Raw genomic sequence first — 19,379 nt, 5'->3', positions numbered from 1 at the left:
CTCAATGATGCTCCATTTTATGGTTTAACAGGTCACAGTCCAACTTGATTTGATAAGATGTATTTCTATAGTACAAATTCACAACACAAGTCATCTCAAGGCACTTTACAGTCCAACCAGATCATCCAGTAAGATTGATACTAAGTTTTCTATCGAAGGAAAACCAGTTGATTGCATTGACTCATTGACTCGAAGGCAATCCCTCAGATTAGGCTTGCTTGCAGCGACAGTGGAGAGGAAAACTCCCTCAAATTGAAATGCATATAAATTTGGCCTGTCATGGTTTTGTACTTTCTAAGGTTTGCATTTAATAAAAGAATAAATAAAATAAGTTAAACTTTTTTTTTGGCTTTGGGTTTAAACATAAATCTTGTCTTTGAGTTTTTTGTTTTACTTTCATGTTAATATTATGGTATATAGTGCATAATCTAAAGAAAAAAACAACTTAAATGCAGATAAACATGGTTTAAACATATTTTACCTCACTATTCTGAGTCAAAAAACACACAAAAAAAAGTCTTATGACTTTTTCTGAGACACATTTGATGCTCTTTACATTTTCCCCATTAAACTGATTGTCTGACGTCATCATGGGACACGCTCAGAGCAGTCCGGCAAAAAATGATTAAACCATGTTTATCTGCATTTTAGTTGTTTCTTTCATTAGGTTAATCACTACATACCATAATGTTACCAAGAAAGGGAAACATAAAACTCCAAAAGAATAGATTTATCCTTAAATTCAAAGCCGAAAAAGTTAGCCACCAGAAGTAGCATGTGATGTCATTTCCGGTGCAGGTCAGGCTGAAACAGAAGTGATTTAAATGAATTAATTTTCTCAGGAAATACTTGATTAACCTTTAACACATCATAGTTTAGTACGCTTCATATTTTGGGGGAGGGAAAACGTACTTTAAGACTTTTTTACAAAATAAAATCGAGAGCGACCCGGATGTATATCGGGCTGCGCATGCGCAGATGAGCTGTTGGCAGGGGTCCTGCTTCCTGGTTACGGATCGGCTACTGACGGGCTTTATCTTACCTTCTTGATGTTTATAGAGAGGCTGGTGATGTGTGAGTGTTTGCAGGGAGAATGTGTTCAGTCCAGCTTCAAGGAGAGTTTATCAGCGAGCAGTTAACTCCTGCTGAAGAAACATTGACGGAGGTTAAAGGAAGAGAGAAAAGGCCCAAAGTGGAGATGGACGATCAGCACAGACTGCTGGATTTCACCAGGATCCCCCAGATCATCTTACACCGGATAGGTAGGAAACACCTGATAGAAACGATTCCCTCAGGATGCAGACTGAGGGTTGGAGCCTCAGCTGATTGGAAAACTCATTAGAGGAGATCAACATGCTAAGCTAAAGCTAGCTTCTGCTTTAGAGTGGGAGTCCACGTCACGGAGCAAAGCCTGAAAGGCTAAAGTCTGCATCATGTTTGCTCATTGCTGCTTTTCAGATCCAAACTCTACTGTTCCATGTTGATTCTGATGCTTAGATTCCAACATGGAGGCTTTTCTATTAAGAGACATTAATATATAGTAGCGATGGGTTCAGCAGCACCGATGAGTGGAGCCCATAGAGCAAAACACTGGCTGTGTTCGAATTCATGGGCTGCTTCCTTCAAGGACCCGGTCTACCTCTACTGGATCCTTGGAAATCCTTGAAAATTAGGAGAACAGAAAAGTTCTGGCTGTGGATCCAAACAGCTCTGTTGCCTAGCAACCGTGACAGATAAATACAAAGCAGGAAAAGAAGGCATACTGAACTGTTTCTTTTTTATAATAAAGTGAACAAAGACTTCACTCATGAGAATCCAGAGTGGAATAAAGGTTCCAACCACCGGGAGCAGGAACAAATAAAATCAAATGTAATGATAGAAACCTTAGTCAGTTAAATAACCTGCTGCTGTCATTCTGCACATCTCTGATGTTGCTGCTATTTTCAAATATCCATTACTGTAAAAATGTCCATAGCTGCATATTGGTTATTTATTCTCCAGTTTTATATTGTTAAACAATTTACAGTATTTTATTGTTTATATTTTAACTCTTCCCTAATATGTTATTTATAGACATTTTTCTAAGGTCCTCATTTGTGTGATCATTTTCAATAATCTTTCTGCTGCTGTACATTTTATCTATAAAAGGGGTAGAAAGATATAAGTAAATTTAAACAATGTTTGTATAAAAATATAGCTCTTATATTCAACAACAAAATACTTAGTTAAGCATATTGTGCAAAACAGCAATAAAAAAATTAAAATCCTATCAGATTTATAGTTCCCACCCTGCAGATATATTAGAATCTGTCCTTAAATTACAGCCAAACTCATTTACACAGTAACAGATAAAACCTTTAGATAAACCAAACATTACCGCCACATATCTGACTCAATAACCATTAAAACAACTATTTTCATTAATCTCAGACGGAACTATTAAATGACTTGTATTATATTAAACTGAACTTCCAATTTTCACCACTGTTCGGCGCCAAGTAACATTTCCTCTGATCACGGCTTGCTTGGTCTCGCAATGAATCCTGGGATATCCAAGAATACCGAGGATACATCAGACCCGTCCTTCAAGTCGGGCAAAAAGAAGGACGCATTTTAAGGCCGCATAACGAGGACTCTTGGAATCCGACCAGACCTCGGCGCCGCGCTATGACGTAATGACCGAAGAATCTGGCCTTCTAAGGACGCAGCCCATGAATTTGAATGCAGCCACTGTATCAGTGCGCGTGTTGTTTCCAGAGAGTTCTGTGATCGATCCAGGAGTTGTTTCTGACTGACTGACTCACTAAACTGTGTTTAAAAAGAAGATCGTCTGCTAAAAACATTTCTTTTCTTTTGCAGTTTATCATTAAAATGATGCAGAACTTTGGAGCCTAATGGGAACATTTCAGCCGCTGGGTTTTTACATTAATTTTCTCGTTGTATCATCCTTTTCCTCTCAGTTATCACTCGACTTATATGAATCAAAGTTAAATTCAAATTGAATCTCAGTTTATTTACTGTTTTTACTGCAGTTATTGTTTTAAAATTATGATTTATAATCGTAGTTAACAAGCTTCCTCATTCACATTTCCCCTTAATTTTAACCTTATGATAAATGTTTACATTATTTATTAGCTGTATCTAAAATATCAAATATATTTTCAATTTCAACATAAATGTGAAATAATACAATATAACCTACTATAACTTCAATGATGTCTTTGCAACAGGTCATCAAAGATACTCAGTTTAGTCCAATCGGCTGCCTGTAGTGTCTCTAAATGTCCAGCAGGTGTCAGTATTCTGTGAGACAGAATCAATCCAGTTTGGCTTCAGGATGATCCATCTTTCAGAGAGAGATGGCGTCTGTTCCTGCTGCTTTACCAAACTGGAACCAGTTTATGACTGATGTTTCCTGGAAACATACTTGGCGTTTATCTAATCACTTTCTGCTCACTAACAAGGTGAAGGAAGTTTTATTCACAGGATCTATGCTGCCAAAGATGACCTATAAAAAAGTTCCATTCTGATATTATTGTGAACGGCACTTATTGTGATCTTCTCCCAGAATCTGTTCTGCTCTTGTTCTGGTTGTCTTCTGCTGTTATTGGTTAAGACAATTGGCCCCTTTTTGGCGTTGTAGCAATGCAATAATTTAATTAATTTATATATTGCCAATTCACAACGCGTCACGTCACATGTCGTGTCACATGTCACCGCCCCAGTTCTCTTGTCTCTGTCGTGGATCTTGGATGTTGAGGTTTGTCAGTATCCTGGGGTCTAGTGGTGTTGTAGTGGTGCTCTCATCACTGCCACCTTCAGGGGAAACATGGTCCACCACAGCCTCTCTTGAACTCGCTGCCAGCCTCCATCCTCAGCATTGAAGCCCTCAGCACTGTGGTTAGTGACCTGGTTCTGGGTTTGTCTGACCTGTGGTTGCAATGCTGCTTCTGGCCCCCTGCTTCACATCCTGTCTTCCCCTGGAGGATCCTTGGTCCTCTGAAAGCCAGATCATCCAGTCAGATCGAACCAAAAATTTTCTAAAGAAAACCAGTTGATTGCATTGACTCTTCAGCAATCCCTCACACTAAGCATGCTTGTAGCGACAGTGGAGAGGAAAAACTCCCTTTGAACAGGAAGAAGCCTCCAGCATATATAGAGGAGGTTTAGATGTAGATATTTTCCTGTATATTTTCCTGAAAATGTATATATAAAAAAGAATCGCCGTGTTTTTGTTCCGTAGCTGAGAGACGCTGACCGAACTCCCTCAATGGGATCAACCGTGAGCTAGATCCCGCTGAGCCCAAACATCCAACCAACCCCACCGCGGTCATAATCATCCTACTTTATGTAAAAAAAAAAAATATAGATTTGTGTGTTACGAAACATAGCGATATTGCAATATCCATGTTTGTCACAACAGTGAGGAGTTCAGTTGTATTTACGTTTAACTACGATATCCTAACATATACATATTTTTTAATGCGTAGTTAATTGGAAAATATGCTCACATTTATGCAGTTCTTTTCAACAACCTGTCTGCATTTTTCCTTTCACTGAATGAGTTCTGGGAAGGCACTACGTTCCGCAGTCAGCCCCTGACCTCAGTCGGTCTGAAGGGATCATTTTAAGGGTTGGAGTTCACTTCCCCTTAGCTCTTATAACTATTGGGACACACTAACCTTAGACGTGAACGCGCAAAGCCGAGTGTTAAGGTCCAATATGAGTGCAAGTGAGAGAAATGGGACTGGGCTGATGGCTGCCATCAAGCTGATGATAACGAGTAAACACTCCAACCACCCGCCTAACATGTAGCCACCGTGGCCTGTGGGCGGGGCTACGCTGCTTTGAAACCTCCAGAAGTCATTTTAAAGTTGGCTCATTGTTGATTGACTGATCGATTAAGTCTGTAGGTCTACTTTCTCCCCTGAAAACATCTTAAAATCAATTTTTATGACAAATTATTAGTTTGAAACCCAAATTTCTTCACTTCGTTTACTCTTAGCCTTGTTTTCTTGATAAATAGTTATGACTGTAACAGCACTTTAACCCCCGTTGATGACGTTTCACAAGTATGCAAGTCTACAAGTACAGAAATGTAACCATAATAAGAAATGCCCAATATTTTCTTCTAAACGAAATAAACAAGGAGAAACAGACTTTAGTTAAGTAGCTTTCCCTGACATGTTTGTCCACCTGGGATGTTAAATTTTAAACCTCCACATATGAGCAGTTCTGAAGTGTTACGTCTCTGGAATTTGGTCTTAATAATGCATAACTGTTGGATTTGATCTTCAGACTCAACCAACAGAAAACTCTCTTTCTCCCAAAGCATCAACATCTATGGAGCTACATTGGGGTCATAAATGTTAATCAGAACCATTTTATTTCACTTAAAAAAAAAAAAAAAATGAAACTGAAGGAAAACAAAATTTTAAACAAAAAAGTTAAAAACTAAAAGCATTTGTAAGTGGGAAAAAAAAAGAGATTTTAATCCAAAAAAATTCCATCTTCTTCTTCTTATCCATTAGGCTCTCAGTGGGGATGGTTTCTCCCTCCTGCAGTCTGTGGGGTGAAGGTGGGCTACACCCTGAACCATTCATCTATAATATATCATCTGTAAAGTAGTTTCAACAAGCTTTGATGATAAAGTGGAGATCCAAGCCTTTCTAGACGACAGCGCAGCATTGCCTGGTCCTTTCTAACCTGTGATGTGATGTCAGAGCTGCAGTGAATGCTGGGAAATGTAGTTCTACTCTGGTTATATGCAGCTTGATCAATACATGGATGGTTAAAGTGAAGTGTCCTTTCTTTAACCTGCAATTCAAAGTCTTTCTCCTGTGTTTGTTTTTCCAGACCGCCTGCAGGATTATGTTGGAAAAGAAGAGGTTTTCCCTGAGCAGCAGTTCTCTGAACAGGAGAGGAATTCCAGTTTGGACCAAGCAGAACCAGAACCTCTGCAGATAAAAGAAGAGCAGCAAAAGCCAGAACATCCCTGGATAAAAGTGGAAACCATGGAGCTCCACATAAGTAAGCATGAAGAGCAGCTTGTTCTGGAGCACGAGACTAGAAATACAAGAGATACACCTTTCCCATATTTAAGGCCCCGTCCACACGAAGCCAAACCCTGGCCTAAACGCACAAATTTTTCACCAAACCAGCCTCTCATCCACACGAAGCCGGCGTTTCGGGGGTCTGTAAACAATCTTTTTTTTATTCAGCCTTCAGAGTGGGAAGATTTTGAAACGCCGTTTTCGCGTTTCCATCTTTACGCTCTAACCGCATTTTTTTTTTTTTACACGCATGCGTCATAGCGTCGCCTCTAAACACGCATGCGCGACACATCACAACAACAATGGCGCCGTTGCTGCTAATGCTACTCACCCTGCTGTCGGGCTTACAACAGAATCTTCTTCTTCTGGAATATCTCCAGGAAGAACAGAGCAATATCGACGACATAGTTCAGCACCTGAATTTGACTGAACCACGAAAATGGACCCGCAGGGCAACCATGTATAAATATTAGTGCGCATGCCCAACATTTCGTCGCTTATTTTTGCTTTGGCACCACAGCGCCACTTACAGGCCTGGCATACATTTTGCAGCGTTTTCATGCATTCGTGTGGACGCTCACATTTATTTTACGTCTCCGTCTTTACGACAAATGTTTTGGAAAATATCAGCGTTTTGTGTTCGTTTTGACTTCGTGTGGACGGGGCCTAAGATGTGGAGAAAGATTCGTGCTAGTAGGTTCCCAATGGAATTTCCCATTGAGAACCTACTAGCACTAAGTTGCTAACTGGTTAGCAAGATATTTTGAAGAAACCGGCTTCAACCAGACCTGCTTGTAAACCTTCCGCCACAACAATCCCGCCCCCTTGATAAACAACCAATCACATTCATTTTATACCCTTGTGTAAAGTCGTGCACCACTCGGGAGAATTCGGAAAGCAAACGGTTGGAACAGCAGCTTTCTTATGAGTTTAAAGTTGGCTCATTCTTGGTTGACCGATTGGTTAAGTTTGTAGGTCTGCTTTCTTACCTGAAAAACATCTTGAAATCAGTTTTTATGACAAATTATTAGTGATTTAAAACTCTTACATTTCTGCACTTGGTTTACTCTGAGCCTTCTTTTCTTGATACATAGTTATGACTCTAACAGTACTTTGACTACTGTTGATGACGTTTCACAAGTAGACAAGTCTACAAGTAAAGAAATAATAATAAGAAATGCCCAATATTTTCTTCAAAAAGAAATGAACGATAAAAAGAGATTTTAGTCAATGGGCTGTTTTTAATTAGGCTTTATTAATTGACTTTATTGATCTTACAGTGGTTAAATGTACTTGTAATGTACTCGTGTTAATGTACTCAGCTCAAATAGTCAAAGAAGAAGAATGTTCCAAAGGAAGAAAAAGTTGCATGGGATACATACCGTATTTTCACAACCATAAGGCGCACCGTACTAAAAGGCGCACTCTCAGTTATGTGTGCCATTACTGTATTTAACACACACATAAGGCGCACCAGACTATAGGGCGCAGGTTTTATATACCGGTACATATCCTCTACTACGTATAAATACCTCTACTGCGTATTTAAAAACAGAGCGGGAGCAAAACTGAGTATGATTGTGCTTTATTCATGTATTTATTACAAAGTAATAATCAAACCCATCGAAGTCATCATCCTCTGTTTCTGAATTAAACAGCTGCGCTAAATCAGACATGCCAATTTCCCCTTCTTCGCTGTCAGAGTCACTTTCCGTGCCGTGCGGCTCCTCGGAAATAATGCCGGCTTTTGCGAAAGCTTGAACAACAGAGCCAGCAGACACGTTAGTCCAAGCATCTACAATCCATCCGCAAACTGTGGCGTAACTTGGTCGGCGCTGCCTTCCACTTTTCGTGAAACTGTGGTCTCCGTCGGTCATCCATCGCTCCCACGCCGCTCGCAGCCTTACTTTGAACGGCCGGTTCTTACCGATGTCGAGCGGTTGAAGTTCCTTTGTCAGACCTCCCGGGATAACGGCGAGCACAGCGTTCATTTGTTTCACCTTGTTTTTCACATCGGCTGTGAGATGGGCACGCATGGAGTCACAGATTAACAGCGATGGTGATGCGTGGAAAAAAAAACACCTGGTCTCCTTACATACACCTTCCTCAGCCACTCTTTCATCATCTCCTCATCCATCCAGCCCTTTTCATTTGCCTTAATAACGACTCCAGCTGGAAAAGTCTCTTTAGGCAAAGACTTTCTTTTAAAAATCACCATAGGCGGCAGTTTCTGTTCATTTGCATGGCAGCCAATCCACGCCCACACTCCCCCCTTTAACATTCTCATGGTGGTCTCAACAACGTCTGCAGTAGCATACAGTGCATCCACATATGACAGCTTATTTTTTTCTTTTTATTGTAGTATCATGATACCAGGTTATTGCACAGAGTGTTTACATGGGTATTTATATAGATGGATATTTACATATAGTTAATGCACTGGGTGTCAAAATTAGAGAAACAGGTTTTTGCACTGGGTATCAGATAATAATTGCACATTCTCCATTGCACCAGTTAATGCTGTTATAGTGTTGCATTGTAGAGTCTGGTTACAGCAGGGATGAATGACCTGCTGTAATGCTCCTTTTTACAAAAGGCTCCTCTCCAGTCTGGTGCTGAGGGTGGAAGGTGTTCTCCATGATGGATCTAAGCTTGGACAGCACCCTCCTCTCAGCCACTTCCTCCACTGAGTCCAGAGTGCAGCCTTGGACAGAAACGGCCTTTCTCACCAGTTTGTTCCATCCCTTTTCTGTCCCGCTCTGAGCTGCCAGGGGCCCAGCAGATGACAGCGTAGAGGAGGGCTGAGGCCACCACAGAGTCATAGAAGGTTTTAAGGAGGGGCCTGCTCACTGCAAAGGACCTCAGCCTCCTCAGGAGGTGGAGGGTGGGGGCTCTGGCCCTTCTTGTACGAAGTGTCCGGGTTATGAGTCCATTCCAGTTTGTTATGATGTGAACACCCAGTTATTTCAAACTCTCCCCCGTTTCTATGTCCTGCCCCTGGATGTTGACGGGGGAGTGAGGTGGGCGTCTTCTCCTGAACTTGATCACCATCTCCTTGGTCTTGGTGGTGTTAGGACACAGGTGGTTCTTCTCACACCAGTCCACAAAGATCATGATGACTGATCGATATTCCAGCTCATTCCACCTATAAGCGCAGCCCACAATGACCGAGTCATTGGAGAACTTCTGGAGGTGGCAGCTGTCCATGTTGTAGGTGAAGTCCGAGGTGTAGAGGGTGAAGAGCAACAGAGTCAGGATGGTGCCCTGGGGGGCCCGGTGCTGCAGACTGCCACTTCTGACTGACAGTACAGCTGCACATACTGAGGGCATTCTGGGAGGGAGTTGATGGTCCAGGCAGCAAGAGGTCTGTCCATTCCAGCGTCCTCCAGCTCCCCCATGGGCAGCTCTGGTCTGATGGTGTTGAAATTGGTGGAAAAGTCAAAGAACATGACTCTCACTGCGCTCTCGGTGGTCTCCAGGTGGGTGAGTGCCCACTGCAGCAGGTAGATGATGGCATCCTCCACTCTGATGTCAGGTCGGTAAGCAAACTGACATCAGGTCACCACCCCCAGGCTGAGGTTGTAGATGTAGCTGAGGACCTCGCAGAGCTTATCAGCACAGTTCCTCAGCAGCCTTGTAGGAATCCTGTCTGCTCCGGAGGCTTTCCACTGATTCAGCCTCTTCAGCTGGCCTCTCACCTGCATTGAAGTGACTGTGAGGGGGTAGAGAGACATGGCACAGGGTGTGAGTTGGTTTTGGCGGTTGGTAAGAGTGGTGGTGAGGGGAGGGTAGGTCTCTGATGGCCTGAGGATTGCAGACGTGTGAAGAGTTAAGGGCAGGGAGGAGGTACTGTGAGGGCGGTCAAAATGTGTGAAAAACCTGTTTAACTTGTCTGCAAACTTGGTGTCGCTGTCTGCAGCCCTGTTGCTCCTTGGCCCAAAGCCGGAGATGTTCTTGACACTCTTCCATTCATCTTTGACATTGTTTTATGACAGCTGTTCCTCTATTTTCTCATAGACACTCTTTGCCTCCCTGATCCTCCTTTGAAACTCTCGTTAAACTCTACACTGCTCTTCTCTGTCCCAAGTTTAAAGCCCCTTTTTTTCTGGTTCAGGAGGACTTTGAGCTCAGGAGTCACCCAGGGGTGGTTTTTATGGAAGCTCCGTAGCCCATTTGTGGGCACTGTGCACTCCACACAGAAGGTCATATGATACATTCAGTCAGGCTGTTGATGTCATCACTGAGAAAGCTTTGGAACATGCTCCAGTCTGTGGTTCTGAAAGTTTCCCTGTTTCTCAGTGCATCTGACCAAACTTTCACTGACTTTTTCTTTATAGGTATCTTTCCCTGACATATTTTTCCACCTCTGTTTGTGGACTTTATGCCTCAACATTTGAGCTGTTCACAAGTTTTACATCTCAAGAGTTTTATCCTACCAATACATAAGTGCTGTAATGCATAAGTATCTGAAGACCCTCGGACTTATCTAACAGAAAACTGTCTTTCACACAAAGCTAGATGAACATTTATGAAGCTACATTGGGGTCACAAAGTTTGCTTAGAAAAAATGTATTTTACTTTAAAAAAAAACAAACAAACAAAAAAACTGAAGGAAAAATAATTTGACACAAAAAGCTAAGAAATTATGAATGAAAATGCAAAAAGAAGAAACTCTCTGGAATTTTATCTTACTAATGCATAACTTTTGGATCTGAAGAACTTTCCTTCCCACAAAGTTAGATGAACATCTATGGAGCTACATTGGAGTCATATATTTTGTTCAGAACCATTTTATTTTACTTTAAAAAAACTGAAACTGAAGGAAAAAAAGTGAAAACTAAAAAGATTTATAAGTGAAAATAAAGAAAAGGAGAATTTAATCTAAATAATTCCGTCCATCTTCTTCTTCTTACCCTGATGGGTAAGAAGAAGAAGTGGGCTATCTTTCCCCCACTGTGGGGGAAAGGTGGGCTAAACCCTGAACCATTCAACTAAAATATATATCATTTGACAAGTAGTTTAAGGAGTTTAGTAGTTTACAAGCTTTGATGATAAAGTGGAGGCTCAAACCTTTCTAGAAGACAGCACAGCATTGCCTTGTCCTTTCTAACCTGTGATGTGATGTCAGAGCTGCAGTGAATGCTGGGAAATGTAGTTCTACTCTGGTTATATGCAGCTTGATCAACACATGGATGGTTAAAGTGAAGTGTCCTTTCTTTAACCTGTGTTTGTTTTTCCAGACCGCCTGCAGGATTATGTTGGAAAAGAAGAGGTTTTCTCTGAGCAGCAGTTTTCTGGAAAGGAGAGGAATTCCAGTTTGGACCAAGCAGAACCAGAATCTCTGCAGATAAAAGAAGAGCAGCAACAGCCAGAAAGTCCCTCACTAAAAGAGGAAACCGTGGAGCTTCCCATAAGTAAACATGAAGAGCAGCGTGTTCTGGAGCAGGAGACTAGAGATACAGGAGAGAAACCTTTCCCATGTTTAAGATGTGGAGAAAGATTTCTGAAAAAAGAATATTTAAAGGTTCACATGAGAATTCACAGAGGTCGGAAGATTTACAAATGTCAGTCTTGTGGAAAAACCTTCAAATCTAAATTTTATATTAATAGACACATGAGAACCCACACAGGTGAGAAGCCTTTCAAATGTGAGTCCTGTGGAAAAAGCTTTTCTCAGACATGTGATCTTGATAAACACACCAGAATTCATACAGGTGAGAAGCCGTTCAAATGTGAATTCTGTGGAAAAGGCTTTTGTCAGACGTCTGATCTTTATACACACACCAGAATTCACACGGGTGAGAAGCCGTTTTCCTGTACTCTTTGTGGCAAAAGCTTTAGTAGAAAAAATAACTTGACTGCTCACATGAGAATTCATACGGGTGAGAAACCTTTCAAATGTGAGTCTTGTGAGAAAAGCTTTACCGAAAAAGGCACTCTTGATAAACACACCAGAACTCACACAGGTGAGAAGCCTTTCAGATGTGAGTCCTGTGGAAAAAGCTTTTTCCGGACATCTGATCTTAACAAACACACAAGAATTCACACGGGTGAGAAGCCGTTCAAATGTGACTTCTGTGGAAAAGGTTTTTCTCATAGAGTTGATCTATATAATCACACCAGAACTCACACAGGTGAGAAGCCGTTCTCCTGTAGTCTCTGTGGAAAAAGTTTTATTAGAAAAACTAGCTTGACTTCTCACATGAGAACTCACACGGGTGAGAAGCCTTTCAAATGTGAGTACTGTGGAAAAGGCTTTACCTTAAAAGGCTCTCTTGACAATCACATCAGAATTCACACAGGCGAGAAGCCGTTCTCCTGTACCCTTTGTGGCAAAAGTTTTTGTCAACAGGCTAGTTTGACTTACCACATGTCAACTCATGTGCAAAATGTTTGCCCTCCATGAAACGGATCTTACAAAGAAAGATGTATTGCTTCACATAAGAGAGGTCATGCAGGAGCCATAAATGAAAAGGTGCTTTGATCTTTGTTTGGGTTTTTAGCTGTTTTGTTTTTGATTTTATTTCTTTGTCCGGTTGGTTGTTTGTTGAGGAATGGAGTTTTGTATTTTGACATATTACTCACCTGTTGGAGTGTCACAGGTAGAAAGTGGGTGAGAGGGCCACTGTATTTTTTATTGACCACTCTACAAATCCCTGTGATCTACACTACAGTTCAAAAGTTTGGGGTCATCCAAACAATTTTGTGTTTTCCTGAAAAGTCACACTTATTCACCACCATATGTTGTGAAATTAATAGGAAATACAGTCAAGACATTGACAAGGTTAGAAATAATGATTTGTATTTGAAATAAGATCTTTTTTTTTTTGTACATCAAACTTTGTTTTCGTCAAAGAATCCTCCATTTGCAGCAATTCCAGCATTGCAGACCTTTGGCATTCTAGCTGTTCATTTGTTGAGGTAATCTGGAGAAAATGCACCCCACGCTTCCAGAAGCAGCTCCCACAAGTTGGATTGGTTGGATGGGCACTTCTTGCGTACCATACGGCAGACATGGGCAATGTGGAGTCACCAAGTCATCTCCATGTCATGTATTGGTTCTACCCAGCCACTGAAGCAGATGAGTCCAATCTTCACCGTGAATTAACCTGTGCAGATTGGACTCACCTGGTTAATTGGCTGGGTAGATTAAATACATGACATGGAGATGACTTGTGGACTCCACATTCCCCATCTCTGACATACGGTCAAGCTGCTCCCACAACAGCTCAATGGGGTTCAGATCTGGTGACTGCGCTGGCCACTCCATTACCCATAGAATACCAGCTGCCTGCTTCTGCTCTAAATAGTTCTTGCACAATTTGGAGGTGTGTTTAGGGTCATTGTCCTGTTGTAGGATGAAATTGGCTCCAATCAAGCGCCGTCCACTGGGTATGGCATGGCGTTGCAAAATGGAGTGATAGCCTTCCTTATTCAAAATCCCTTTTACCCTGTACAAATCTCCCACCTTACCAGCACCAAAGCAACCCCAGACCATCACATCAACATGCTTAACAGATGGCGTCAGGCATTCTTCCAGCATCTTTTCATTTGTTCTGCGTCTCACAAACGTTCTTCTTTGTGATCCAAACACCTCAAACTTGGATTCATCCGTCCACAACACTTTTTTCCAGTCTTCCTCTGTCCAATGTCTGTGTTCTTTTGCCCATCTTAATCTTTTTCTGTTATTGGCCAGTCTCAGATATGGCTTTTTCTTTGCCACTCTGCCCTGAAGCCCAGAATCCTGCAGCCGCCTATTGACTCTAGATGTTTACACTAGTGTTTTGCGGGTACTATTTAATGAAGATGGCAGTTGGGGACCTGTAAGGCGTCTGTTTCTCAAACTAGAGACTCTAATGTACTTATCTTCTTGCTCAGTTGCGCAACTCGGCCTCCCACTTCTTTTTCTACTCTGGTTAGAGTACAGTGCTTTTCCTCCAAAAATAAGGACATTTCAATGTGACCCCAAACTTTTGAACAGTAGTGTATGTTTGACAACTTATATTTGGGATTGATTCTATGTTGTTTCTACCCTTTTTGTTTAAGTTCATTTCAACACCAGTTTGATCTCAGCCTCTCAGCAGCTTTTTTGTTTCATGAAGTTGCTGCAATATGTAACATCAGTTAGATGCCACAGAAAGGAACAGCAAAAACCTTTTCCATGTCTACCCGTGATAAAATGTCCATCTAGTGACATGGAACTCACATGTTTCTAGAGAACGCTTTTCTTTAATGGTGGTAATCTACTGTTTACATGGAAACGAGTAAAGGTAAAGTGTAATAATCTAAACCTGGTAATATTTCAGCTATAAGATGACAAAGAACTCGGTTAAGAGTTCATTTATTGTGTTTCTTTGCACTACAATGGTTCATTGGCATGAGGTTAAAAAAAAGTTTAGAACTGTAAATATACAGTCATTTGTTTATATTACTATTTGTTCTCCTGTTTTTATTACTTTGTTTCAAGGCTGCACTTTAAAAAATGCAATTGTCTAGAGCTGTTTTAATAGAAATTTCTTTTTGTATACACTCACGTATACAAAATGACAAAATAAATCTTAGTCTAAGATTCAGACTTGACAATTTTGCCATTAAATGTCAGATTCAAAGTCTGTATTATATTCACTTAAAAATATTTTCTTTTATGTTTCTGTTTTTTAAAGATCTTTTATGGTAAAATTTTCTTTAAATTATTACCAATAGTTTTGTTTCTGATTCTGTAGATGTTTTAATAACCTGCTGTGATTTAGAGAAACTATCGTCTGTTTTATAGAACTAGATTTTATTGCATTGTTTTCTGCCCTGGATGTTTTACATAAATGTATTCACTTCTAGATTGATGAACCAAGCAGAAATTAAAACATGGATTATAAAAATTGCTTCTTTATATGGTTTTGTGTAAGTCAATAAATCTTTTTCTGTTTTCTCTGAGATTTTCAGACAACCTAAAGCTGTAATATGACAGTTTAATGACTTAAATGCTATAAGTTCTAAAAACTTTGTTTTAAATCAGTATATTATACACATATGCCTTCTTAAACATGGCTTAAGCAGGCATATTGTAATGGCCATGTAGGTCCATCACATGTTTACTGTTAACTTTGCTTATAAGTTTCAATGGAAGGCTCATCAGATGACAAATGACCTTTTATAGTATGTTGTTACAGATTTTGCAGAGTGGGAGATTAGAGACATAATGAAGCAGAGTGATGAAAAATGGGTCCCTATGTCCTCCAGCAGTCTAAGCCTATAGCAGCAGAACTATAGAGATAGCTCAGGATAACCTGAGCCACTCTAACAATAAGCTTGATCAAAAAGGAAAGTTTTAGGCCTAGCCTTAAAAGTAGACAGGGTTTCTGCCTCACGGACTAAAACTGGTAGTTGTTCCACAGGAGAGGAGCCTGATAACTAAAAGATCTGCCTCCCATTCTACTTTTAGATATTCTAGGAACAAAATGGATTAATTAAAACATTAGGAGTGAAATACACAGGCTCCAAAAAGTATTCATACACTCCAGATGTTTCCCTTTTAACAAACTTTAATGAATTTTATGTCACTGACCAGCAAAATGTTGCATAACTTTAAAGTTACTATAAAGTCCATCCATTATCTGACACGCTTGTCCCAATAAGGGTCGTGAGGGGGTCTGGAGCCTATCTCCAGCTGTCTACGGGCGAGAGGCGGGGTACACCCTCGGCAGGTAGCCAGTCCATCGCAGGGCATCCCAGAGACAAACATGACAAACAACCATTCACACACACACTCACATCTAAGGAGAATCTAGAGAAGCCATTTAACCTAACATTCATGTTTTTGGACTGTGGGAGGAAGCCGGAGTACCCAGAGAGAACCCACGCATGCTCAGTGAGAACATGCTAACTCCGTGCAGAAAGACCCGGGCCGGGACCCTGGAACCCGGAACCTTCTTGCTGCAAGGCAGCAGTGCGACCCACTGCTACACTGAGCAGCACTATAAAATCCTCATACAGAATTAAAATGCTACAGAAAAAAAACTGTTTAAAGTCATAAATAAGGATTATTCTCAAACCACTAAATAAAATGTGGTAGTAGGTCCCTCTGTCACCAACCAGGTGCAGTTTTGTCATTTCATCAGAGATAACAGCCGTTTTCCAACATAAATCTGACCACTGTGGTGGATGATGTCCTTCAGAGGCTGAGGATTTGGTACGAGGACAGACTTTCTGCTTACAGCCATAAACCAAGGCCAGAGAAACAAGGAACCATGAGTTTCTTTCATTACCGATGCATAAATCACCCTAAACCCAATGACACCTTAGCCCTAAACCTTACCATTAGCAAAATAGCATGTGAGAACCTGCAAAATGTCCTAACTTTGCATTAATTGGTCCTCATTCGGAGGGCTAGACAGGTACGCACACACATCTGACACACTGTAATTGAAATGCAGCAGTATATAGATGGACGGAACAAGAATCCAGTATTGAAGAAATGCTAGAAGAACCTGGTGACATGTTCCTGACTAGTTTCTTTTTAAGCCCCGGAGACTGAAAAGTAACACCTACTCTGGACTGGCTCCAGATTTTCACCGTATCTCGTTGTGAAATGACTACAGTCTTATGTGAAGCCTCACCTTTCTTTTATATATCTGAAAAGTTGCAATAACAAAAACTATCATAAAGAAAACAAGCAGAACGATAGTTCCTTCCTTTGCTCCTTCCACAGTTTCTTTAAACGGGATCCCTGCGACCTTGTTTCCTCCATCATTTGCTTCATATTCATCATCTTCGTTTTCATCCCCTGCAAAGCAGAAGCAGGTGTTAGTCTGAAAATGGCTGAATAACGTCATCCACTCTACTGAGACCTTCCCCTCAACAACGTCTTTTAAAAAGCAAAGGCCAGATCTGAGAGGATTCATCCCAACATCAAGAAGCTGCTGGAAGCCCTGGTCCAGAAACAGACTTACCTGGTGGAAGAAGAGGAGGAGAAGAAGGACTGACATCCAGCTGGATGGTGCAGATTACACTTTCTTCATCTTCACCGAGACTCCTGTGGACCACGCTACACTGATATGTTCCAGAATCATAAGTCCTGGTGTCTTCCAGAACCAAAGACACATCTCCATTCTCCATGAGTCTGTCCTGCAGGTCCACCCGGTCCAAGTAAGAAGGACTCTGATTGGATTCATCAATCTGCTCATCTCGATAGAGAAGCACGTATTCCTCTCCCAGATCACTTCTGCTCCACTCCACTACTAAGACGCTGTCATTAAAGGGATGTCGACATGGCAGAGTGGCCGTCCGTCCAGCTTCAGCTACAAATGCTTCATGAACTGTAGGGGGGGGAAAAAAATAGCAGAAAGGTTAAAGGTCACTATAAACAGCTGCTCCCCCCCAGCTGCTTCAGAGAGAGAAATATGCTAATTTTGTGAGATAAGAATTTGGGGTTTTAATGAACTGTATGCCCAAATCATCCGTATTAAGACCATAAAATACCTGAAATATTTCAGTTAGTGAGCAATGAATCTGAAATATATGAATGTTCAAGTTTTATCATTACATTATGGAAAATAATGAACTTTATCACAATATGCAGGGCTCGCATCGCCCGATCGCCCGGGGCAAGTAGTTTTTATTGTCGGGAGAGTCCAAATTTCATTGCATTTGCCCGCCGGGCAAAAAAAAAATATTCATCACTCAAATTTACTTTAAAATCACAGACATTCGCTGAAAACGACCCACAAGCGTTGCCGGCGCCATCTTTGTTGTTTTGTGCACATTCTCGCGTGATTTGAAAAAGCCCCGTGATTTTCCGCTAGATGGCGTGATTCAGCTCTTGGGGAGAGAATTCTGCAGAGCAGCAGCTGGATTATGAATTTAATCTATACTATAATACACGCTAGATTAAAAATGATCAGTCAGGGATTAGGAAAATAATAATAACTGTATGCGCACAGTGTAAATATTTCTATCATATGGCAGTCTTCTGTACAGTGATGCAGGTCATACATTAAAAAATGATCATTAAATTCTTTTCTCTTAGACATTGGAGTGGTGCATTTAAATGTTATAGAGCTAAACATGTTAAATTGGTGAGTAGTAGTGGAAGTTTTTAACCTGTCATGTTTTTTTTTTAGATTTTTAACATAACAATTTATATTTTTCCAAGCAAACAACAGTTTAAAGCAAAGTTTAGTTTGTAAAGAATGTGCAGGAAGGATTGAAAAGCATGTTAACACGGTAATGTTGGCTTGAGTTCATTATCTGACGCATGCAGATACACACCAGGAACCTGGAAACTTAAAAAATACTGAATTACAAAAAACATTTAAAAAACAAACATGTTTCATTGATATATATACAAAAATGAATATTAGGAACTATATTTATCAAACGTTATACTGGGCAATTAAAAATTGTTTCTGGGAAAATGAAATGTTAAAGTCACTTGCCCGAAGGTCAATATGTTTTACTGCTATAGAGAATCCCACCAATTTATTGTATAAAACGAGCCAATCAGAAGCAATCACCTGCCTCCATTATGTAACTTGATGATTAATCAGGTAACTTTATCCATTCTTGTGGGTTTTTTAATCCAGTGTTGTTTTATCAAAGCTTTAGAACAACAGTAAAGTCAGAGGAACTCACATTGAGACCAACAGAGGACGGTTTCTGACAGTAGAACCCAGCTGATGAAGAGCAATGAAGCAGACATGGTGGTTCTCAGAGCTGCTGGAAGGCATTTAGATCAAGTCAACCAAGCTGTCAGATCATCTATAGGAACAACATCAGTGATATAAAACTATGAAAGGGACTTACCATGTGATGTTCCTCGCTGTTTTAACAAACTGGGATATTGTTGTTAATGAAAGCTTTCCCTGTGTCGCTGTTGGCAGAACCTTTGTTTCCTTACCTGTCATTTACTTCCTGCCAAACAGGCTCTGAGGCGTGGCTACTGCAACTACGTTAGACACAAAGCAGACGACGCATACTTTAAACTGCAGAGCAACAATGTTCTGAAGGATTGAGAAACAAACTCTTTGTTTCTGTGTCTGCAGTCTCAATGTGGAATAAAAACAAACAAAACAGGAAACCATCAAGCCAGTCTGCATTGATGCACTATAAAATGAATTATCCTCTGCCAACTTTTTCAGTTTTTATTCTAACATATCTTTAAACTGTCTAATCCAAGGTATCTTTTTTAAAGCTTTTTAAATGAACTTATATTTTATTTGGTATAAAACCATCAGGTTAATCCAGCTGATCTAGTCGCTGTTAAAAGACCCAGGGCTGCTTTCTCTTCTTTAGAACCCTGAGCTGTAAACCTTCAACCATTTACTGCTTTAA

At 40.6% G+C, this 19,379-nt stretch overlaps 2 protein-coding genes across 5 annotated transcripts in view; one reads left to right on the top strand and one right to left on the bottom strand.

Moving 5' to 3' along the window:
• The window catches only part of LOC119798653 (gastrula zinc finger protein XlCGF57.1-like), a 31,057-nt gene extending 18,234 nt beyond the window's left edge, over positions 1–12,823 (top strand). For 2 of the 3 annotated variants that reach the window (XM_038308211.1, XM_038308209.1), the window contains 2 exons: positions 5,857–6,030; positions 11,294–12,823. In XM_038308211.1, the coding sequence (XP_038164139.1) occupies positions 5,857–6,030; positions 11,294–12,459 (1,340 nt within the window). In that variant the 3' untranslated portion in view covers positions 12,460–12,823. Of the gene's footprint in view, positions 1–984; positions 1,263–5,856; positions 6,031–11,293 lie in introns of those variants that run through there. The other variant, XM_038308212.1, reaches the window with a different exon arrangement.
• Positions 12,824–15,574: 2,751 nt separating this feature from the next.
• On the bottom strand, positions 15,575–18,987 carry LOC119798626. 2 transcript variants are annotated; one of them, XM_038308178.1, is made up of 4 exons: positions 18,852–18,987; positions 18,681–18,764; positions 17,000–17,365; positions 15,575–16,833 (listed from the first exon to the last, which is right to left on the bottom strand). In XM_038308178.1, exons 2-4 carry the CDS (start codon positions 18,745–18,747, stop codon positions 16,643–16,645), a joined length of 624 nt encoding a protein of 207 aa, XP_038164106.1. In that variant the 5' UTR covers positions 18,748–18,764; positions 18,852–18,987; the 3' UTR covers positions 15,575–16,642. The 2 variants fall into 2 exon arrangements, with proteins under 2 accessions (XP_038164106.1, XP_038164107.1); XM_038308179.1 differs by having other exon boundaries at positions 18,681–18,761; positions 18,852–18,957.
• Positions 18,988–19,379: the final 392 nt, after the last annotated feature.

Source organism: Cyprinodon tularosa, unplaced genomic scaffold (assembly GCF_016077235.1).
Source record: "Cyprinodon tularosa strain WSP-4 unplaced genomic scaffold, ASM1607723v1 ctg631, whole genome shotgun sequence".
NCBI lineage: Eukaryota > Metazoa > Chordata > Actinopteri > Cyprinodontiformes > Cyprinodontidae > Cyprinodon > Cyprinodon tularosa.
The sequence above is the reverse complement of the archived record's forward strand: the minus strand, read 5'-3'. Positions and strand labels throughout refer to the sequence as shown.